Raw genomic sequence first — 24,741 nt, forward strand, 5'->3', positions numbered from 1 at the left:
TTTGAAGCTTTTAAGAAAGATATGTCCCGTGAGTTTGAGATGACAGACGTAGGGCTCATGTCATACTACCTGGGCTTAGAAGTGAAGCAGATGGAGGATGGAATTTTTATCTCTCAAGAAAGCTATACAAAAGAGATATTGAAGAAGTTCAACATACTCGATTGCAACCCCGTGAACACACCAATGAAGAGTGGGACAAAATTGTCCAAGTTTGATGAAGGAGAAAAAGTGGATCCCACATTTTTCAAAAGTCTTGTGGGAAGTTTGAGGTACTTGACTTGTACCAGGCCAGATATACTCTTTGCAGTTGGAGTAGTAAGCCGCTTCATGGAAGCTCGTACCTCCACTCATTTGAAAGTCACTAGAAGAATTCTTCGTTACCTTAAAGGTACGATTGACTTTGGATTATTTTATTCTTCTTCTAATGACTTCAACCTTATGGGATTTTGTGATAGTGATTATGGGGGAGATATTGATGATAGAAAAAGTACAACTGGTTTTGTATTTTTCTTGGATGATTCTGTTATTTCTTGGAGTTCAAAGAAACAATCAATTGTTACTCTCTCGACTTGTGAAGCTGAATATATAGCAGCAACATCATGTACATGTCATGCTATTTGGCTGAGAAGATTGTTGAAGGAGCTCAATTTACCACAAATTGAAGCTACAGAGATTTGTATTGACAACAAATCTGCACAAGCACTCGCGAAGAATCCAGTGTATCATGATCGAAGCAAGCATATTGATACAAGGTATCACTTCATCAGAGAATGCATTGCCGAGAAGGAACACGAGCTCAAGTATGTGAAATCTCATGATCAAGTTGAAGATATTTTTACCTAGCCTCTCAAATTTGAAGATTTTCAGAGATTGAGATCAAGACTTGGAATGAAGAAAAATCAAAATTAAGGGAGAGATTTGTGGGACCAATCTAAATAAAAAGCAATTAAAAAAAAAGGAAAAAATGACATCAAGTTGCAAATGTAACAAGTTGCAATAACAACATAACCAAATAGCAAAACCAATTTGAAGTTGGTTTTGAACGGTGGAACAAGTTATGGCAATTTGCAATATGCAAATTGTAAATACAGCTTTTTGATTGGTTGGAGGAACGGTCTTTCACTACTATAAAAGGAGGCTTCAGCTATTCATTTCAAATACACCAAAAACAAGAGAGAAGCAGAAAGCTGAGAGTAATCCACAGATTGTAGTTTGTGAGATAAATAGTGAGTGTGGGTAATATTGTAGTGAGGTATCTAGAATAAAGAGTGTTATTTCCTTTGAAGTTGTAGTAGTCTCTTGACACTACTAAGTTGTAATATTATAGTGGTAATATTGCTCCACTCGGGTATTGTATTTTACCCCGTTAAAAGATTTGGTATCGTTGTTACTCTCTTGTGTTATTATTATTTGCCGTGGGTATTATTCCTGGACGGGATATTATTTTTTTATCCCAACAGGTACAAGAGGCGTCACGCTAGGGTGGGCATATATCGGGTAAAACCGATAACCCGAACCGTTAATTACTTATTGGGTTATCGGTATTGGGTTATTGGGTTAACGGTTCGGTAACGGGTAAATTTTTTTTTATTATTGGGTTATCGGTTCGGGCTCGGTTTAGCAATTCTATTATTGGGTAAACCGATAACCCAATAAGGGTTTACTAATTTACTAGTTTACCCTTGAGTATATACATACTAGGGTTTCATATACATGGTTCAATTTCTCTTTCTCAAATCTCAGTTCTTTCTCCGCCCGCCTCACTCCCTGTCACCCTCACCCTCAGTCCTCAGTCCTCAAACCTCACCAGTTCTCCGCCAGTCCACCACCGGCCACACGGCTCAAGCCCTCACCAATTCTCCGCCTCACGGCTCACGCCCCCACGGCTGAGCCCGTCAAGACTCGGTTTTCCATTATCTTTTTCCGGCAGAGCATTGCACTAAGGTCAGTGTTTCATATACCATTTCTGAATTCGTCTTAGTTTGGTATCTTAGAAATACTGATTTAGGCTTCCCTTAGAAATCAATTTTTGCATATCAAGGCAAGATCCTTATGTTTGTGAATATGGTAGTACCAAATTTCGTACTCGTACTTGCACAGGTTAGTATTTTTTTAATTATACCTTGTAATTGTTTGTTCTTTTGTATTGTAATTTGTCAAAGTTTACTCCTTTTGTTATTGATTGTTCTGGAATTAATTTGTAGATGGTGGCAAAAACCCTACATTTCAAGAGAAATTCGTGTTTACGCTCATTGAAGGGTTGACAGAGATTAATGTTGTGGTTTGGAATAGCAATACCATTTCCTATGACGATTTTATAGGGAGCGGAAAGTAATTTTCTCAACTTGTTTAATGTTTGTTTTACAAAGAGTAGAGTACTAATATTTGTTGAATTTGCTAATTATAGGATTCAACTACACAAAGTTCTCTCACAAGGATATGATGATACTGCTTGGCCAATCCAGACCAATACCGGCAGGTAAATTTATCAGCTCTAATTTTTTCTATTTGCTCTAGTGACAATGTGTGTTTCTCACTACTAGAATTCCGGAAAAAAACTACCAGCAAAAGCGACCAACGTTGGTCGCTTATTGGCCAAAAAGCGACCAACCACGCCTGGTCGATATTAAGCTGGTCCCTTTACCTTAGGGACCAAAGTTGGTCGCTAAATAGCGACCAACGTTGGTCTCCCAGGTAAAAGGACCAAATTTTCCGGGTAAAGCATATAGCGACCAACTTTGGTCGCTCAAATATTTTAATATTATATATTTGGTGACCAAAGTTGGTCTCCAGATATAAATAACGTTTTATTTTTATTTATTTTTAATCATATTAAGCGACCAACTTTGGTCGCTATATTAATAAATGTTATAATTTTTTATTTATTGGGCGACCAATATTGGTCGCTAATGGAAAGAATTAATTATTTTTTTAACTATAAGCGACCAACCTTGGTCGCAAAATTACTAGAAAATTATTTTTTTTAAGTGAATAGCGACCAACTGGACACCAAAGTTGGTCCCTTTTTGGTATATTTTTAGCAGAAACTGCCTGTTTTGGCTGCTACACCACCTGCCAGCTTATACCAAATATCCTAAACAGGCATTTTATGCCAGCAACAACAACAACAACAACACTAAAACGCAACAAAATATAAAGATCAATAGAACTAAAACATTAAGCTAACAAAACTAAGTTAACGTTTATTACAAGCTCATTCGAAANAGATTAGGTTCGGGGGGGGGGGAGGGAGGGGTGTATGTGTCTTTTCGTTTTTTTTTGTGACTGTACACACGCGCACACACATAAACATATATGAATGTTTATCAGAATCCTATGTTCTGGTTGAATGAATCTCTCCTTGTGAATACAGTCCGCGTAGGTGTAGCTACCTGTCGCTTTCAAGTCTAAACATTCAAAGGTGAACAGGTAATGATTTTAGTCAGCAAGAGTTGGTGGTTTCCAAAGTCCTATGGATGGACACTCAAATGGTGCTACTTCTGTATTTTAACCAGCTATTGCTGTCAGTTGTGATTATTTCTCCTGTGAAGTATTCTAGTGGGAGAAAGGGAAGATAATTGAGTAGATTGTTGAATTATGTTTAGTTCCATAATGTAGTCATGAACTTTTGAGACAAATTACTCTTCAAGAGATGTAAAGGCTAGAGAAGATACTCCAGAACCAGTGTGCTGCAAGGATCTGAAGCAGCCAACTGAGTGTCTTCTACTTTTAGAACTAAAAATTTCGCTTAAATAATGAATACTACATAAATGGTGTTTGACAATCCTTTGTAGAAAGCTTTAGGGTAACTGTATGCAGATGCTATTCTTGGTCTTTTAATTACCTAGTTAGGTGATTTATACAAATGTGTTGTGCTCCTTGATTTCTCTATCTTTTTATTTCTGTTGCAAGAAAGAGGAAAGGCTTGTTGTCAAAACTATCACCTTTATTTAATTTTGTTACTTTGCTCGAGTCATATAGCTTCCGAAGAATACCTTATCCCAAAAAAAAAAAAAAAAAGAAATTCTGAGGACTAAAACTTGCCTCTCCTAAGGCATTAAGATCAAACCAGCAGCTGAGAACGATATTCTTGTTTCTGTTTCATGTTCTTCTTATATATGCGTGCTGTTTTGTCTGCAGAAACAGCGCAAGATACTAACGGAGAAGATTGTCCAGCTGAATGACGCTATTGATGACATTTCCAACCAGTTGAGGTCAGGAGACACACAAAATGGAGTTGCTGTGAACCTAGATGAAGTTGAAACAATTATATAAGAACACTTCTATTTGTTTCATGTAGAGATCAACTTTCGGAAGACATTGAGCATATTCTAAGAGCACTCCTGGTTGCAGTTTTAGTATATCATTAGTGTTGCTATGAATGTGCAAACTGAGGAATAAAATGTGATTCTCTGCTATGTTTTTGTTCTGTACCAGAAGCTTCAAACTCTAATGTACATGTTTGTAATCCGTTTAATCTCACTGTCTTGGTTTGGTCGTGCAAGTTCCATAGTGAAATGAATTGTGAGTTGAATGTTCTTTTTGTCAAGTTCTAAAAAGAAAAAATGGTGATTCTTTGGATTATAGAGGACCACTGGTTCTTTTCGGATAGCGCCATTTCGTTTTTAGGCCAGTACTTCTACACGAAATTATCATTTCTGCAAGACCATCTCTAAATTGTCCCATCATCTAATGAATGGGCACTGGTATTTTTCTAGTAGTAGTTCTCCAGTTAGCCAGAATAATGCCAAGGTAAATATTTATAAAAAAAAGGATATATTCCTTTCGTATCATTTTATGTGAAAGTGTTTGATTGGGGACGAAATTTAAATATGAAAGAAAGACTTTCAAAATTTGTGGTTCTAACTATGTCACGACTTTCTCTGGCTATAAAATCATGCCACTAAGGGTAGAATGTGAGTAACTGTTTCTAAATATATAAAAATGCCGTTCTTATTGGACTTGTCTCCTGTAGTAACATGCCATATGTTGCTATCACTTTTCCTCTTTGTCATGCATTTTCTCACTGTAAATGCTGGGAAAGATGTGCTCCCACAATTATGGTAAAGAGATAAAATGGATTTTCCAGCAATCTGTGGTTGAGATTGTGATGAAGGTGGAAGATACATATATACATGAGGACATCATCTTATCTCTTATCAATATTGATATATGCACCACTCATTCCTTGAACCTCAATTGCAACCATGACTTGATTTTGAATATTAAAAGGATATATGGTGAAGAAAAAACCTTAACTTAAAAGTGTATATATAGCAAAGGATTTAAGTAGTTTTTGTCAATACCATTTAGTTTCAGCCATGGCTTCTCATGCAGCTTTGGCTCCTTCAAGAATTCCCACAAGCACAAGGCTTCCCTCCAAGAACTCACACTCTTTCCCTACTCAATGCTTCTCCAAGGTCTTACTTAAAATAGAATCTTTCTCCTTTCAATGAATGTGCATGGAAATTTCTTTGTAATTATAGGCTTTCTGAATTAACTTGTTTTTGTAGAAATTTGAAGTAGCCGAGTTCTCTGGTCTTCGATCAAGTGGATGTGTGACATTTTCGAACAGGGAGTCGTCCTTCTTTGATGTTGTGTCTGCTCAACTCACTCCCAAGGTAATTATATACTGTCCTCAGTTCTGTTTAGACAGCCAAGCAAAACATTAAGACGTCACAGGCTGTTGATATATTCTTTACCCACAGAAATGTCATTGCATGTTTAAGACAGCAAGTTCCAGAAGTCTTTCTTTCTCCTTAAACTGCATGCGCAAACATCTAATTTTATCCCAAATTAGACCACAGGATCAGCTCCTGTGAAGGGAGAAACTGTTGCAAAATTGAAAGTTGCTATCAATGGTTTTGGACGGATTGGCAGGAATTTCCTCCGTTGTTGGCATGGCCGCAAAGATTCACCACTGGATGTCATCGTCGTCAATGACAGTGGTGGTGTCAAGAATGTGAGTACTATTCCAAAGTGTATTCTTTTCCTTCAATAAATAAACTGATCAATAGCAGTTTCCTGGCTTTACTATCCATTATTGAAAGGTACTGCAATATTATATAAATGCAGGCATCTCACTTGCTCAAGTACGATTCCATGCTCGGAACATTCAAGGCTGATGTGAAAATAGTGGATAATGAAACCATTAGCGTTGATGGAAAGCACATCAAGGTTGTCTCTAGCAGGGACCCTCTTAAGCTTCCTTGGGCTGAACTCGGTATTGACATTGTTATTGAGGTAAACTACTTGCTCTCATTTCCGATTGTTGAAGAAATAACTAAGTAAATAAAAGTGCGTTCTCTCTAATAGCTTAATCTTGTAGATGAGGTGGTCGTACGTTTCAACATTGATAAACTGAGTACCCCCGACAAATTTTAGTCTCTTTCAGGATTGTACTGCTCACATCCACGAAAACCATGAAATTTTGTCCCCAAAAGCTCTTTAGACAGGTTATCTGCCTTTATGATAATCCCAGTCACTTCATGTTTTGATCTTTTAACCCAAAATGGGGAAGCAAAAAAGTCATGTCATTTAATATATTGATATTCAATTATACGTATTTCCTGCTGATTTTAAAGTCATTAGAAACGTCCAATATAATAGCTCTAGATATCATAGTAATCACATAATTGACATGTAGAGTACCATAATTCATCCCCGTCGTAACATTTGAGTATTGCATATCTATGTTGCTCGGTTCCTTCAAAAAAGTTGCCGGGTATTTTTCGGATCCTCCAAAAGTTATTCATTTTGGAGGTTCCAACACAGGTACAATGGCATTTTAGAGGATCCGAGCAACATATCTGGATATCCTCCCCTGAGCTTATGTCTTCCACCTGTCTCCTTCAATGCCATCATTAACTTATTTGCTTAACTAGATTAAATCAATTAGGATTAAATTGATGATATTGAGCCCTGATCATTAACAGCCCAGCATTCACAAGATCCCGAATCCTGAGAAAAGGTGCTACTTAAGCTATATATGTAATTATGTTGTTTGAAACTCCAGGGAACCGGTGTGTTCGTTGATGGTCCGGGTGCTGGGAAGCACATCCAAGCTGGTGCCAAGAAAGTTATTATCACTGCTCCAGCAAAAGGTGCTGATATTCCGACCTACGTTGTTGGAGTGAATGAACAAGACTACTCTCACGAGGTTGCCAATATCGTAAGGTCAGTGCTTCACTGAATGAATTATGTACTTATTGTTCAAGAAGGTGGTCATCAAATGTTCCAAATCTGAAAATTTCAGTACTTCACAAATGCAGCAATGCCTCTTGCACCACTAACTGCTTGGCTCCTTTTGTCAAAGTCATGGATGAAGAATTCGGTAAGCTGCAGCATGTTTTTGACGTATATTTCACCCTTATCACAACCACATTAATACAGTTGAAATCATTTTTTAGATTTCTATGGTTTTGAATTATGTTTGATTATTTCCGTTGATTTTGAAGGTATTGTTAAGGGTACAATGACAACAACTCACTCTTACACCGGAGATCAGGTAATCATACATGATATTGAATAGAAATCTGTGAAACGTGCACCTTCCGGTGGTGCTCTCTTCTCAAACGACAAATTAGTCTTAAATAGGTTCAATTGTATATGTTGCATGCAGAGGCTTCTGGATGCTTCACACCGTGACTTGAGGAGAGCGAGAGCTGCAGCATTGAACATAGTCCCAACCAGCACTGGTGCAGCCAAGGCTGTGTCTCTAGTGCTACCCCAGCTCAAGGGCAAGCTCAATGGCATTGCTCTCCGAGTTCCAACACCTAATGTTTCAGTTGTTGACCTTGTTGTCAACGTTGAGAAGAAAGGAATTTCAGCTGAAGATGTCAATGCAGCTTTCAGAAAGGCAGCTAACGGTCCATTGAATGGCATATTGGCTGTTTGTGATGTTCCACTCGTGTCAGTTGATTTCCGATGCAGTGATGTTTCCTCCACCATCGACTCCTCTTTGACCATGGTTATGGGAGATGACATGGTCAAGGTTGTCGCTTGGTATGATAACGAGTGGGGATACAGGTAAACTTAGCACAAACTTTTCCATGCTTATACACCAGACTGAAAAATCTTTTGCATTAGCAACTAACGTTAAACACACACACATACACGCACACATATATATCCTTGATTAACCGGTGATCGTACTTGGTAAAATTGCAGCCAACGTGTGGTTGACTTGGCTCATCTGGTAGCAAGCAAATGGCCTGGTTCATCTGCGGAAGGAAGTGGAGACGCCTTGGAGGACTACTGCAAGACTAACCCTGCTGACAAGGAGTGCAAAGTCTACGAATAATCTGTCTACTTTCTATACCTTTTGTTCGAAATGGATGGATGATTTTTGAAGCCAATTGTTTTTGTTGTCCAAATACTTATTCTGAGGGAAAGACCATTAATATATGACAGTCAAATTACACAGTTGGAAATCATGTGTACAGGCAGTAGAGACTAGTTTCACTACTCACCAGGATGCATTTCAGAAATAATGCACTTCATAATATATGTTTTTATTCACTTTCAAGAAATTATGGCATGAAGTCTTGTCAATAAAGTCCCCGGAAACTAACTGAAACAACTCTGTCTTGCATTAAATCAACAAGTGTCTTTCATGTATTTTCTTGACTAATAATCAAAATAATAAAAGACAATATATCTTAGACCCAATGCACAGTTGTCCAGAAACTATTAAGTTCCATAACGGAGGACTACTTTGCAACTTGCCACTATCCCACAAAGATTGACACAGTAATAAGTCAAGGGATGACAGCTTATTCAACACACAGAGTTCAACTTCTTGCTTTTGGAAACATGCTAAGAATTGCGATTGCGCAATTTTGTTTCTTAGCCCGTGTGTCTGCTCAACTTTGGTACAAGGTTGAATTGTGTCGTCACATCATCTAAAAGCTTAAACGGTTAGAGAACACACTTTTATTTGTGGGGTCCTTATTAAAATAAAAATAAAAAAACTAAATAAGACTATTGGGAAATTAGAAATGGTGGGCGCCTACAACTTGCAAATCGATGGACTTGCATGCAGATTTGCAAGTTGCAATCTGCTAGTTGCAAAACCAAACCATTTGGTTTGAATTGCTGCAAGAGCTCGTATATAAATAGCACCCTTCGGCTTCTCATTTAGTACACAAAAAACGAGAGAGAAGCAGAAAGCTGAGAGTAATCCACAGATTGTAGTCTGTGAGATAAATAATGAGTGTGAGTAATATTGTAGTGAGGTATCTAAAATAAAGAGTGTTATTTCTTTTGAAGTTGTAGTAGTCTCTTGACACTACTAAGTTGTAATATTATAGTGGTAATATTGCTCCACTCGGGTATTGTATTTTACCCCGTTAAAAGATTTGGTGTCGTTGTTACTCCCTTGTGTTATTGTTATTTATCGTGGATATTATTCCTGAGCGGGATATTATTTGTATTCCCAACAACGTGGTATCAGAGCCATGGAGAATAATAGTCCGCTGTCTTTTCAGTATCCCGTCTCACAAAAGATAATTATGAGACATGGTGTCTACGTATGAAAGCAATTCTTGGCTCCCAGGATGTGTGGGAAATCGTAAATAGAGGGTATGCAAAACCCGATAATGAGGAAGCTCTGCCTCTAAATGAAAAAGATGTCTTGGCAAAGACAAGGAAGAAGGATCAACAAGCGCTCACGCTCATCCACCAATGTTTGTATGATGCCATGTTTGAAAAGGTGGCAGATGCTACCACCTCAAAGGAAGCTTGGGAGATTTTACGAAATTCTCTTCAAGGAGTTGACAAGGTAAGGAAGGTAAAACTTCAAACTCTAAGGGCTGATTTTGAAGTTTTAAAAATGAAAGAATCCGAATGCATTTCGGATTATTGTTCAAAAGTGAAGGCTGTTGTAATTTGAGACGATACAGGGAGGACATAGAAGATGTCCGTGTGGTAGAAAAGATCCTTCGCACTTTAACACTTAAATTCGATTCTGTAGTGTGTGCTATTGAAGAGTCTAAAGATTTAGACTCAATGATGGTGAAACAATTGGAGGGTTCTTTACAGGCCCATGAAGAAAAGATCAAGAGGAGACAAGAAGTGCCACTGGAACAACTTCTTAAAACTCATGCATCCTTTAAGGATTATGGAGGTGAAAAAAGCTATCGAGGGAATGGACGAGGACGAGGCCGTGGCGGTCATGGAAGAGGAAGAACTAATAGTAACAACTTCAACAATGAAGTTAAAATCCACTAAACATTTAGAGATCGTGGTCGTGGACAAAGAGGAGGAAGAGGACGTGGGTACTACCAAGAAAATAATGGACAAAGGTATGACAAATCAAAAATTGAGTGTTATAATTGTCATAAATTTGGCCATTACTCTTGGGAATGTCGTAGCAATGTTGAAGAAAAAGCTAACCTTGTTGATGACAAGAAAGAAGAAGATGAGTCAATATTATTACTGGCACTCAAGGAAGAAGACATGGATGATTGTAGCTCGTGGTATTTGGATAATGGAGCAAGCAATAATATGTGTGGATGCAAAGAAAAGTTTTTGGAGATCAATAAAATGGTGAGAGGTAATGTGTCCTTTGGAGATACCTCAAAGATTCAAATTGAAGGGATATGTATGATTGTGATCTCATGTAAAGATGGTAGTCACAAGCTAATTCAAGATGTTTATTATGTGCCAAAATTAAAAAGTAATATTTTGAGTTTGGGACAACTTCTTGAAAAGGAATATGACATCCACATGAAAAATATGCATCTTCGGCTTAGAGATTCAAGTGGAATTCTAATTGCTAAAGTGCATATGGCAAAGAATAGATTATTTTCTCTGAATCTTAAAACAATTGATGCAAAGTGTTTGAAGGCTAATGTGCAAGTTGAATCATGGTGTTGGCACATGCGTTTTGGGCACTTGAATTTTGAAGCGCTCAAAACAATGGGAGAAAAGAACATGGTGCATGGGATACCATCAATCAGCCAGCCCAATCAATTGTGTGAAGCTTGTTTTCTTGGAAAACATGCAAGGAGGAGTTTTCCAAAGGAGGCCATGTCAGGATCAACCAAACCGCTTTAGCTTGTTCACACTGATGTGTGTGGACCAATCAATCCACATTCCTTTGGTAAAAGTAAAAACTTTCTGCTCTTCATTGATGACTTTAGTAGAAAGACTTGGGTTTATTTCTTGAACCAAAAATCTGAAGCTTTTGCTGCTTTTAAAAATTTCAAAGTACTTGTGGAGAAAGAAAGTGGCTATGAAATTAATGCTTTAAGGTCCGATAGAGGAGACGAATTCACTTCAAAAGAATTTAATTACTTTTGTCAATCTCATGGAATTCGTCGCCCTCTAACGGTACCTTATTCACCCCAACAAAATAGAGTTGCAGAGAGAAAGAATCGAACAATTCTTAATATGGCTAGATGTATGTTGAAAGCTAAAAGTATGCCCAAGGAAGTTTGGACCGAAGCTGTTTCTTGTGCAGTTTATTTGAACAACAGGTCTCCAACAAGAAATGTTAGAGATCAAACCCCTCAAGAAGCATGGAGTGGAAGAAAGCCAAGTGTCAAGCACTTGAGAATCTTTGGGAGCATAGCCTATGCTCATGTGCCACATCAAGGGAGAGCGAAGCTTGACGATCGAAGTGTCAAGCATGTGTTTGTTGGCTATGATACGAGTTCAAAAGGCTACAAGTTATACAACCCAAGCAGCGGTAAGGTGGTGGTAAGTCGCGATGTTGAATTTGATGAAGAATTGGCATGGGATTGGGAAGCTCAGGAAGAAACTTCATATGATTTTCTTCCATACTTTGGTGATGAAGAAGAACCAGAGACCGTGGAACCTGTGCAGGATACAACTCCACCTCCTTCTCCAACCAATGTTGCATCTCCCTCTTCTCAAGAAAGTTCAAATGAACAGCCACAAAGGACAAGGAGTATTCAAGAGCTCTATGAGGACACAGAAGAAGTTACTAATTTTGATTTTTTATGTTGTCTCTTTGCTGACAGTGAACCAATGAACTTTGATGAAGTTGTTACAAACAAAAAATGGAGGCAAGCCGTGGAGGAGGAGATTGAGTCAATAGAGAAGAACAACACTTGGGAGTTAACAACTCTTCCCAAGGGTCCTTGAGCAATTGGAGTGAAATGGGTATACAAGAGAAAGAAGAATGCTGATGGAGATGTGGAGAGATACAAGGCACGACTTGTGGCTAAAGGCTACAAGCAAAGGCAAGGAATTGACTATGAAGAAGTCTATGCACCTGTTGCCCGCATGGAGATGATTTGTTTGTTGATCTCTTTGGCGGCGCAAATGAAGTGGAAGATCCATCAACTAGATGTCAAGTCAGCCTTCTTGAATGGCTATCTTGAAGAAGAAGTCTATGTTGAACAACCACTGGGCTTCGTGGTAAAAAACAATGAAGATAAAGTGCTGCGGTTGAAGAAAGCTTTATATGGATTAAAGCAAGCCCCACGAGCATGGAATAGTTGCATCGACAAATATTTTCAAGACAATGGTTTTACTCGTTGTCTCCATGAATATGCTCTTTACCTTAAAGTTCATACTAATGGAGATATCTTACTTGTTTGTCTTTATGTTGATGATCTTATTTTCACGGGCAATAACTCAAGTTTGTTTGAAGCTTTTAAGAAAGATATGTCCCGTGAGTTTGAGATGACAGACGTAGGGCTCATGTCATACTACCTGGGCCTAGAAGTGAAGCAGATGGAGGATGAAATTTTTATCTCTCAAGAAAGCTATACAAAAGAGATATTGAAGAAGTTCAACATGCTCGATTGCAACCCCGTAAACACACCGATGGAGAGTGGGACAAAATTGTCCAAGTTTGATGAAGGAGAAAAAGTGGATCCTACATTTTTCAAAAGTCTTGTGGGAAGTTTGAGGTACTTGATTTGTACGAGGCCAGATATACTCTTTGCAGTTGGAGTAGTAAGTCGCTTCATGGAAGCTCCTACCTCCACTCATTTGAAAGTCACTAGAAGAATTCTTCGTTACCTAAAAGATACGATTGACTTTGGGTTATTTTATTATTCTTCTAATGATTTTTACCGTATGGGATATTGTGATAGTGATTATGCGGGAGATATTGATGATAGAAAAAGTACAATTGGTTTTGTATTTTTCTTGGGTGATTCTGTTATTTCTTGGAGTTCAAAGAAACAATCAATTGTTACTCTCTCGACTTGTGAAGCTGAATATGTAGTAGCAACATCTTGTACGTGTCATGCTATTTGGTTGAGAAGATTATTGAAGGAGCTCAATTTCCCACAAATTGAAGCTACGGAGATTTGTATTGACAACAAATTCGCACAAGCACTCGCGAAGAATCCAGTGTATCATGATCGAAGCAAGCATATAGATACAAAGTATCACTTCATCAGAGAAAGCATTGCCAAGAAGGAAGTCGAGCGCAAATATGTGAAGTCTCATGATCAAGTTGCAGATTTCTTCACAAAGCCTCTCAAGTTTGAAGATTTTCAGAGATTGAGATCAAGACTTGGAATGAAGAAAACAAATCAAAATTAAGGGAGAGATTTGTGGGGTCCTTATTAAAATAAAATTACTAAATAAGACTATTGGGAAATTGGAAATGGTGGGCGCCTACAATTTGCAAATCGATGGACTTGCAAGCAGTTTTGCAAGTTGCAAAACCAAACCATTGTGATTGGTTTGAATTGCTGCAAGAGCTCCTATAAATAGCACCCTTCGGCTTCTCATTTAGTACACCAAAAACGAGAGAGAAGCAAAAAGCTGAGAGTAATCTACAGATTGTAGTCTGTTAGATAAATAGTGAGTGTGAGTAATATTGTAGTAAGGTATCTAAAATAAAGAGTGTTATTTCTTTTGAAGTTGTAGTAGTCTCTTGACACTACTAAGTTGTAATATTATAATGGTAATATTGCTCCACTCGGGTATTGTATTTTACCCCGTTAAAAGATTTGGTGTCGTTGTTACTCTCTTGTGTTATCGTTATTTATCGTGGATATTATTCCTGGGCGGGATATCATTTGTATTCCCAACATTATTTACTTAGCTATAACTTCAACTCAAGAATCTGAGGTCTTACTAGACGATGAGCATTGGTTTCAACACATGTATCTCTAAATCTGAGCATCCCAATTCCTATTGGTAGCATGAAGGGGCACACTACTAAAAGATGTAGCATATAATCCGATAATTGCTTGGATTCCATGGAACGAGTAGTACTTCCATCGTCAGTATGATTGTCCAAGTAATAGCAGAGATCAATAACAATTGTGTCAATTAAGAGCGCTTTGATCAAATTGTAGCATGGAATTTTCCATCCTGTTTGCCTTTGCTCATTGCTCAGCCAATTCTTTGCCCAGTCCGAGTCAGCATGTTATTTTAGACTACACTTAGACACAAGAAGGGGGCTTGAATTGTCTCTTGCCTGATTTTTACGTTTTCAAAGAACCTGGTTCTTTGAACAAGTTTAGCATTTTAAACCCTAAAAATAACAAAAATATTTTAATCTTTACATTTTCCATCTTAATGTTAATTGCATCACTAAAATACAAATTGGAACCTGTAGCATGGGGGAGGCTTGAACTCAAGACAATAGCTCAACAAATTGTATTGGGGTATGCAATTGGACCACCTTATTTTAGCTGATATCTGCAGTTGCAGACACAACTTTCTGAGGAGGAACGGTGGAATTTTCCATCCTATTTATTGCTCAGCCAATTCTTTGCCCAGTCCAAGGTCAGCATGTTATTTTAGACTACACTTACACATAAGAAGGGGGTTTGAATTGTCTCTTACCTGATTTTTGCATTTTCAAAGAACATGGTTCTTTGAATAATTTAGCGCACCCAAATAAGAGTAATTGGGGAAAAGTAATCAACACATCGATTTTTACGTGGAAAACCTCCCTGCTGGAGTAAAAACCACGACCTACCCAGTAGGATTTTCTCCAATTCTTCACTAACTTCAAAGAACAGTTTTTAGGTTACAACTCAATAGCCAAGGAGACTACCCCTAGTACCCTATCCCTATACAATCAACCCAATTGTAGAAATCCCTTTCTAAACTAACTCTAGCACACAACTCAATCTAACAACTAAAGAACCTAAGCAGCTTCATCTTCAAGGACGTGTTCTTCAGTTAATTGAATTGAATCTTCAGAAGTACCTTGTTGATTTGCTTTGCTATTGTCAGAAGTATTCTCACGATTTCTCTCTATAGAAATAGACTTGAGGTGTAGCAAAAGGTCTTCTTTTATAGGTGCAAGGTTGGCCGAAATTCTTTTTCAATTAATATTCCAAAACCTAAAATATTTCGGTTAAGGAAATCCTTTCCCGTTTAGGTTTGGTTTCCTTATTTGACTCCAACTTGCATCCTTCTTGCTTCCCACGAGTATTTTCCATATATGCATATTCCTTTTATCACACGCAGTCCTTCAAAAGCGTATTCTTTCTTGGACACGGACATGATCTTGTAGGAATCCCTACTCGCATGGGAAAGCTGGTTTTCCGCGTCTGACTTGGCGACTTCAGCTAGCCTGCTCTAAACCTGGTTTTTTTCATGTTCAACATTCTGACTCTATCACATCTTCACAACAGACTTGCATACGCCAGACTAGACCCTGAAACCTAGTTCTTACCACAGTTTGTTAATAATTAAAATGCAATACATTCTCAGCTCAACATAGCAAAATGATCAAGTCCATCCGTCAGCGTTACCCAAATCCTTTCGTAAAGGCTGCCATCGTATGAATAAAAAACTAGGATTACTCGGTTTATTTGTTTTCTTTGGTTTTATTTGTTAGTAATCGGTATTCGAAAATATATTCAAAAATAAAAATGCTATAAAAGCAGAAATGCAGAAGAACAGAATTATTCCGAGCCCACTGAATTCATAGTGTTTCCTTGAGGAACTTAATCCTCTCCTAATATCCGAGGTTGTAGATTATTTCCTCCCAGAATAGAACGGATTACCCTCACTGTTGTAGCGGTACTTCAAACCCCAGTGACAATGAATGCAAAGAACAGTAGTAGATCACACTTACTGCTTTCTTTTTCTTTTAAAACAATGCAGAAAGAAGAAGGAGAAATGAGAATTTTCGTAAGGAAAATCTGAGGGAGGGTTCACGTATTTATAGCAAAAAAACATTGGGTTATACTAAAGAGTTACCACTCTTCATGTAAGGTTGCAACTCAAAATGGTTGTTTCGTAAAACGACCATTTCTGCAAACCACCAAATTCAATTATAACGAAAAAATTAAAATGGAGGAAAATTGAATTACCGTTATAAAAACTCTCTAATTTGGATTAATTAATATTGAGTTAATATTAACAAATAAATTTGGTCCAAAAAATTAATCAATCAAATCATTTGACCGAATCCAAATCCGAAGCCGGCGAGCGACGACGACGGCACGAGGCTTGCCTTCTTCTAAACTCTTAAGAGCTAGAAGAAGTGCAATTGTTTATATACCCATCAAAACTATTTTCCTCCTCCAATATGGGATAATGTCCCTTTGTCAAAGAGGAAAATTCAAAAAATTTTATTTTCCCTCCATTTCCCATTCACTCTATTTTAAGCTCTAACAAGCCTAAAACCCGACATTATTAGATGTGATGGTTTGAATATTACTTACTTTCGAAGAATCATTCTTGGTTTACGTATATCTTTGCGCCAAATCCAGTGCCATTCCAGGCTAGCTAAGTGGTAAAAAGAGAAAGGTTTGATAACTCAGTAAGATTAAAATAGACCAGATTTACTTATATACTGAAAATGTATTTTTTTTGTAATGCTAATGAATTTTAATGAATATGTTATAGTAGATGACATATTATTTCATATTACTAATTGTTTACCCTTAAATCGGATAACAATTAAATTTGTACGCGATCTTAAGGATACGTGGATTGATTCAACACAAATAATCAAGAATATTAGATAAACGAGTTAAAGACAAAATGAACTATCAAATCAGTTGTGATGTTATGGCCTAGCCCAAGCCTAGGTTGAATAGTAGTTTCGCCCCCGATCGGACCCTTGGTTCGAGCCCGGTTATGAACAAAGAACAGAACAATTAAATAAGAACTTTTGCAGTAGCTAGAAAGCAGAAAATGAATTTGTATTGCTTTGATTCTTGTGTTACAATGTGTGTTGCAAAAGAAAAACTTCCTTTTATATAGTAGGAAAGTTTCATCTCTAGTAAAAGTCTAAAAAAGGTAAAATCTTCCTTTCTCGTTAATTATTAATCCGTAACCGACATCGGCCGAGATCTGTGCCGTGATATCCGGTTAGGTACAGATATCACGACCCTCTATCCGTCGTGCGTAACCATTTGCCATATTTCCCGAGGTCTTAGAGCTCGTTTTGGGTTCGGAGAGCGTTGCTTTATCAGGCTCGATGATGAACACATCGTTCAGCTTTCATGGATCTCGATACGAAGGGCTCCCAACCTCGATTTTAACCTCATGCGGCCGTGCCCTTCTTCCGTCTTCTTCACCTTTAAATCTGGGTATGCCTTATCCCCAATTTTACCCGTATACAGATAGTCCCCTCGTTTTTCGAAGAGTAGGTTTGCCGAAACGATGGAAAATGATAAATGAAACCCGGTTCCTTCCTTCGTATGTCACCAACTGGATGCCTTTGAATGTTAAACGTCGCACATTGATTATTTTTCTCTATAAAAGCTTCAATCTTTTTCATTTCTTTCACTTTCCGACTCTAGATATTATCCCCGAACTTTCAAACGGTTTTCAACTTCTCTAAGTCTTCATACCTTGTTCTTTGAGCCTTAATATCTTCATCTTCATCCCTCATACGTTTTCTCCGGACCTTTAACCCAGACCTTCATACGTTCATAACATCTTCAAATCTTCTTATTTTTCTTCAAACCTTCATACTCTTCTTCAGACCTTCATATTTCACAAATTGCAATGCAAAAACCTCCAAGTCAGTGCCTTAGCAGGTTGCTCCTTCATCTTCCCAACCGCACGCAGATGCCGAGGTGGTCATTCCCGAAGTAGCTCAGGAGCCTCCCACGAAGAGCTTCATACCCGGGGATGCTCTATCAGGAATGATTTCAAGGTTGAGAAGGCCTCTAGCCAACAAGACCGAGATGAGGGAGCATGGAGATACATATGCTCCGTCACTGAAGAGACCCTACCCATAGTCCGAGCGGACAGTAAATGGGAGGGTAAGGACGTGGTTGTTCCCGGGACCAATGATGATGTCATTACTCACGTGAAGGCGTATCTAAGTGTTTACACTTACCCCTTCATGCTCGCCCCGGTGGACCCCATAGTCTTTGCTTTCTAAAAAAAGGTATGAGGTGTGCCTCGGGAAAATCCACTCGTCCTTCTGCAGGATCGTGATCCTCTTACGCCATTTCACGAACAACATCGAAGCCCCTCGGTTCACCCTCGACCATATACTCCACCTATACAGTCCCTGAATCTTCCGAGGCGGACTGATCAAGCTCGTTCACAGAGCAAGCAAGGCTCCTTTCTCGAGCATCGACGAGGACCGAGACCGAGGTTGGTAGGGGAGGTTCGTTCGGGTGAAAATCGAAGACCTGATCCCTTATGAGTTCCTGTCATTCCCTGAGGAGTGGAACGTATCCCGTAAGTATTTTATTTCTCGAGTAATCCTTTCTTTTTTTATTCTTTCTCTCATTGCCTATGCTTGCGGTCGTGTAGCAGTTGCCCAAGTTCCTGATGCGATCCCCCGATTCAAGGAGTGGATTGAAGGGATTTGCAAGCAGATGCCGTACTCTGAGCGCGCATGGCATAAGCTTTCGAAGGGCAAATGAGAGGCCCGTTCTCATGGTGAGGTTCTTCCTTGAATAATTATCACCATGCACTTAACTTACATATTGCTAACCTTTTCTCTTTTCTTACAGGTTTGCCAAGACCACCGAACTTAGGCCGTTGGATGAGGATGAGGATCTGTCCTCGCTTGCCAAGCCCTCCATTTCGGAGCAACCCGGGTTTGGCACGAAGGAGGAGAAGAAGAGAAAGTCCTCGGGTTCCCAGGACGTCGTGGCGAAGACGAAGAAAAGGGAGGCCATTCGGGTGCGGAGGCCCAAAAAGAGCACCAAGTCCAGGGTACCAGACCCTGATGCTCTCTACCGGCTCAGGGTCGAGCCCGAAGATGACGACCTTTTCGTCGCTCATAGGTCGACCCTTAATGAGGGCGAGTAGGCGACGACCGAGAAAAGGGATCATGAGGTTGATCCCCCTCTAACTCGGGAACAGAGGGAGAGACGGAGGTTGTGGCCTCCCAGGAAGCCGCCCCTTCTTCGAAGGAGGCAACCGATGTTATTGACCCCGCGGAGACGCCCTCCTATATCGAGTCTATGCTCGAAGAGGCCCAAGCCGACAAAGAGAACTCAAGCGAAGGAGCACAGGGCCCGGACGATGCCCTCAACACGTTTATCGATGGCATGGATATGGCTGCACTGGAAGATTTTTTCGGGCTTGGTCACCTGGAGGTCCCGAAGAAGGATGTGCCCTGAGGAGCCGGCGGTCCGAGTACGAGCCCAGAATAGTGAAGCAATTTCCTGCTCCGAGCGTGGACCCCGAGCGCAAGAGAATGGTCATTCTTACAATCGCGGAGGATGCCCGGGTCCTGTCCGCTTTGGTGGGCATAGCTTGCTACCTCTGATGCCTAGTGACCGAGGAGGACAAGGCAAAGATGAACGAGGTGGGCACGTCGAGCCTCTTCAACGAGGCACAACAAGCGCTGAACCGGGTAAGGCATCAACCCCTTTGTACCCCCTTGTGAATCTCACTTTGGTTTTTGATATCTTCTGCTAACTTCATTGTTTTTTAGGCTTCAATGCTTCACCATGAAAGCTTCCTTTGGTACCGCTTGGAGATTAGCCAGCTCGAGTTCGAGCTCAAAGAGCAGGTCCAAAAGAAAGACATGTATAGGTCTCTTAGTGAGCTGCGGGACGAGGCCCTTAAAGACATTCCAATTCTCCAGGACGAGCCGGAAAAAGCTCAGAAGGAGGCCTCGACCCTGAAACGAGAACACGCCAACCTAGTTGTGAAGGTAAAGATCTTTGAGGCTAAAAACGAGCAGCTAGTCGTGGTGACTAACAACACAACTTCGCAGGTCCAACATAAGATAGACCTGATCGACCAACTGCGGGCTGAGATGGATGAGGTCAGGGCCACAACTGAAGTGTGGAAGGGTAGGATGGACCTGTTGGCTTTGGAGAAGGAGGCTACGAAGGCGAAGCTAGCATTGTCCTTTGTCTCGGCTGAATGGCAATCTCCGGGCACAGCTGAGCTCGGCCATCACGGAGCAGGATGCTGTCGGACAAGAGTATGCTGCACTGAGGTCCAAATTAGATGCGACCTCTGCTGATGCCTAGGAAATGGTGGCCTAGTATAAGGCCAATGTAGAGGCAGCCAAGACCCGCTTAAAGACAAAGACTAAGTACATAAAGCGGCGGTCCCGGAGAGAGACCCTAGATCCACGCCCGAGGTTTTGACCTATCGGCCGAGATTGAAGAAGCTAGGAGGCTTGAGGCTGAGGCAAAGGAGATCTACGAGCCTGAGGGTCCCAAAGGCTCCAAGGCTTCCGAGGGCTCCGACATTTCTGGCGACGAGTTGGGCCCCGGTGAAGACCAGGCGTAGATGCCTTAGTATTTATTTAGTTTTTCTGTATATATTTTTTTAGTTTATTTTTAGTCCGTTCAATTGGGCCTTTGTAAATATATTTTGCAGTATATAAAGTTTTCCCTTTCTGGCAATACCGTGTCTTTACCTTTTTAGCATCTTCTTGCAATTTCTATTTGCGTATTGTTTTTGATGACTTAGCATAAAATCCGACTTCGATGCCACTTTGGTTTACTTGTGGCTTCGAACCCTCAGTGAAACCGAAGGTTTTTAAGATACTTAAGTGCATTTAGACGATGTTTTTGCCGAGGGTAACTATTTAGTAGGTTTCGGATTTTTGTAAGGGCCTTACTTTTTGGTTACAGACTTCGGATGTCTCCGAGCTATTTTTTTGGAGGCCGTAGACTTTTATATTTGGGCACCGCCAAATAGGTTTGGTGCCTCCGGTATTCGGTATCCCGGGTCGTCCGAATTTTCGTCAGGTGATAGTCCCCGAGTAGGGGTAGCCCGTGGGCTCGACAGTCCCCGAGTAGGGGCAACCCGTGGGCTTTAGGATCCAGGATCGGAGAAGCAAAAATGTGCAGTAACAAAGTGTAAGGGAAGGTAGAAAATTCCTTTCATTGCTTAGTATGCAAGGTACAAGATCAAAGGTGCACAAAAACTTGTGTCGTGGCTAGAGTGGACTATGTGGGCACGGTTCATTTGGCCCTTACAATGAATCCTAACCACCAATCCTTAGCTTTAAGCACATAAAATTTTCTTTTTCCCTCACTAAGGATCTTAATCCGAGGGCAATGGACTCAGTATTCGAGGTCGAACTCGTGAGGGCTCGGATACTGTTGACCTGAGGCAAACGATTATTGACTCTAATTTGAAACCGGTCTTTAAATCTAAGGTAGCACGTTTTACTGTTGCCTCGTTAAAAACCTTGCTGGAAAACCCACTTCGAGACAAAACCGGTTCAAGAGAAAAATAGTACAACACATGCTTTCAGACCTAATAGCCACATCCGTCCTTGGATGGTTACCTACATACGTTAGTCCGATTATAACATGATTAAAAAGTAACTGAGTTTGTACCTTAGCTGTAGTACCGCTTTAGGTGTGTCACGTTCCAGTTGTTTGGTAGTTGCGCGCCATTTCCCACTTCGATTATATATGAGCCTTTGTCGGTTATTCCGACGAATCGATATGGTCCTTCCCAATTGGGGCCCAGTTTTCCTTCGTTCGGGTTCCTGGTGTGTAGTGTTACTTTTCTCAACACCAAGTCCCCGACTTGAAAGTGTTGGAGGCTGGCTCTTCGAGTGTAATACCTTTCTATTCGCTGCTTCTAGGTGGCCAACTAGAGCGGGGCGGCCTCCTGCCTTTCATTCTATTGTTCCAGGCTCGTGATCACGGCCTCGTCGTTTGGCTCTCCGGTCGCGTACTGGAACCTGAGGCTTGGTTCTCATACCTCGACTAGTATTAAGGCTTTGGCTCCGTAGACCATAGAAAACGAGGTGGCCCCTATGCTCGATTTCGAAGTCGTACGGTATGCCCACATGACTTTGGGCATCATCTCCTTCCATTTCCCTTTCGAACCGGTAAACCTCTTTTTTCAGGTTTTGAAGTATAGTCTTATTCGTTGATTTCGCCTTCCCATTCCCACTAGGGTGATAAGGCATTGATAGTATCTTCTTGATCTTGTGATCTTCGAAAAACTTACTCACATTGCTATCAAATAATTGTTTTCTGTTATCACAAACGATCTCGGCCGGTATCGCAAATCGGCATATTATGTGATCCCAGATGAAGTCAATAACTTCTTTCTCCCGGACCTTTTCGAATGCTTGAGCATCAACCCACTTTAAAAAATAATCGGTCATGAATAGTATGAATTGAGCTTTACCGGGTGACCATGGCAAGGGATCGACGATGTCTATTCCCCACTTTATAAACGGCCACGGGGACAGGATCGAGTGGAGAATTTCTCCCCGTTGATGGATCATCGGGGCGTGTCTTTGGCAATCGTCGCATTTCCGTATGAAGTCCTTTGCATCCTTCTCTATTTCGGTCCAGTAGTAGCCGTCCCAAATTAGTTTCTGAACAAAAGATTCTGCCGCCGAATGGTTCCCGCAAGTGCCTTCATGAACTTCTCTCATGGCATATTCGGTCTCCCCCGGTCCCAAGCATCTGGCTAGCGGGGCGTCGAAGGTCCTCTTGAACAATGCCCCTTCGACCAAGCTAAATCTGTCAGCCTTGGTGCGCAGGACTCTCGATTCTTTAGGATCCGAAGGCAGTTTTCTTCTCTTCAAGTAGTCTGTGTATTTGTTCCTCCAATCCCAATTTAAACTCGTTGAGTTTGCTTCAGCATGGCCTTCTTCTATCGCCGAGTTTATTAGCTGCACTATTGGTCCCGAACTGAATTCATCGGAATCGACCGACGACCCCAAGTTAGCCAATGCATCTGCCTCGCTGTTATGATCTCGGGGTACATGCTGCAGGGTCCATTCCCTGAATTAGTGTAGGGTTACCTGTAATTTATCCAAGTATCTTTGCGTCCGTTCTTCTTTTACTTCGAATGTTCTGTTAACTTGATTTACCACAAGGAGGGAGTCGCACTTAGCTTCGATCACCTCGGCCCCAAGGCTTTTAGCCAATTCTAGACCTGCAATCATGGCCTCATACTCGACGTCCTTGTTAGTTAATTTCACATAGATTGCCTAATTATGTTTCCCGTAGGTGGTTTCAGTATGATACCAAGACCGAAACCTTTCGCGTTCGATGCACCAACCGTGAAAAGGGTCCAGATTCCCAAAGTGGTCCGCGAGGTTAACAGTAATCCCCTTTCGACTTTGGGTATTAAGGCCGGCATAAAGTTGGCCACGAAGTCTGCCAAAATCTGAGATTTTATGGCGGTCGGGGTCGATATTCGATATATACCCGCTAATTTAGACGGTCCATTTGGCCAATCGGCCCGAGAGCTCGGACTTGTGCATGATATTCCTTAGCGGGTAAGAGGTCACGACACATATGGGTGGCATTGATAGTACGGCTTTAGCTTCCTGAAGGCGCTTAGCAAAGCGAGCGCCAATTTTTCCAGGTAAGGATACCTTGATTCGGCCTCTCCCAGAGTTCTACTGACATAGTAAATAGGAAATTGCATACCTTTTTCCTCCCAGACTAAGACTCCACTTACCGCTACCTCGGAAACCGCCAAGTAAAGGTATAGTTGTTCATCCGCCTTCGGAGTGTGCAGTAGGGGGGACTCAATATGTATTGTTTGAGTTCCTCTAAAGCTTGTTGGTAATCCGGGGTCCAGGAAAAGTTCTTCTTCTTCTTTAATAGTGAGAAAAATTAATGGCTCTTCTCCGAGGACCTTGAGATGAACCGGCCCAGGGCGGCTATACGCCCGGTCAGTCTTTGAATAGTCTTGACGTTGTTCACCATGGTGATGTCCTCTATGGACTTGATTTTGTCAGGGTTGATCTCGATCCCCCAATTGGATACCATGAACCCGAGGAATTTTCCCGATCCGACCGCGAATGCGCACTTCTCCGGGTTCAGCTTCATATTGTATTTCTTTAGTATCTTGAAGGTCTCCTGCAAATGTTTTAAATGGCCCTCTGCTCGCAGGGACTTGACCAACATATCGTCAATATAATTTTCCATTAATTTTCCTATTTGTTCTTCGAATATCCGATTTACTAGGCGATGATAGGTGGCACCAGCGTTCTTTAATCCAAACGACATTACATTGTAACAGTAGGTGCCAAAATTTAGTGATGAAAGAAGTCTTTTCTTGATCATCCGGGTCCATCCGAATTTGATTGTACCCGGAATAGGCATCGAGGAAGCTGAGTATCTCATGCCCAGCCATCGCGTCGATCATCCATTCGATGTTAGGCAAAGGGATATAATCCTTGGAATGCTTTATTTAGATCTTTGTAATCTACACATATTCTTAGCTTATTCCCTTTTTAGGCACTACCACTACGTTAGCTAACCAGTCTGGGTATTTAACTTCCTGGATGTATCCTATTTTAAGGAGTTTGGATACCTCGTCCTTGATGAGCGCATGCTTGATCTCGGACTGTGGCCTCCTCTTCTGCTTAACTGGATGTAACTTCGGGTCCAAGCTTAACTTATGAATGGT

The 24,741-nt window shown here is 40.6% G+C and overlaps 2 protein-coding genes across 2 annotated transcripts in view; both read left to right on the forward strand.

Moving 5' to 3' along the window:
* Positions 1-4,543, forward strand: part of LOC109232206 (thylakoid membrane protein ssl2009-like) — a 7,307-nt gene extending 2,764 nt beyond the window's left edge. The window contains exon 5 of the mRNA XM_019397891.1: positions 4,141-4,543. Within this exon, the coding sequence (XP_019253436.1) occupies positions 4,141-4,275 (135 nt within the window). The 3' untranslated portion in view covers positions 4,276-4,543. The remainder of the gene's footprint in view (positions 1-4,140) is intronic.
* Positions 5,248-8,520, forward strand: LOC109232207 (glyceraldehyde-3-phosphate dehydrogenase B, chloroplastic-like). Its single transcript, XM_019397892.1, has 9 exons — positions 5,248-5,420; positions 5,514-5,621; positions 5,801-5,962; positions 6,076-6,243; positions 7,016-7,176; positions 7,272-7,333; positions 7,458-7,507; positions 7,622-8,028; positions 8,170-8,520. Exons 1-9 carry the CDS (start codon positions 5,322-5,324, stop codon positions 8,300-8,302), a joined length of 1,350 nt encoding a protein of 449 aa, XP_019253437.1. The 5' UTR covers positions 5,248-5,321; the 3' UTR covers positions 8,303-8,520.

Source organism: Nicotiana attenuata, chromosome 9 (genome assembly GCF_001879085.1).
Source record: "Nicotiana attenuata strain UT chromosome 9, NIATTr2, whole genome shotgun sequence".
In the NCBI taxonomy this organism is placed as follows: domain Eukaryota; kingdom Viridiplantae; phylum Streptophyta; class Magnoliopsida; order Solanales; family Solanaceae; genus Nicotiana; species Nicotiana attenuata.

Coding starts and splice junctions, on each gene's coding strand:
- LOC109232207 (XM_019397892.1), top strand. CDS start 5,322: ATGGCTTCTCATGCAGCTTTGGCTCCTTCAAGAATTCCCACAAGCACA. Junction 6,244..7,015: donor GTATTGACATTGTTATTGAG/GTAAACTACTTG, acceptor TTGAAACTCCAG/GGAACCGGTGTGTTCGTTGA. Junction 7,177..7,271: donor GAGGTTGCCAATATCGTAAG/GTCAGTGCTTCA, acceptor TCACAAATGCAG/CAATGCCTCTTGCACCACTA.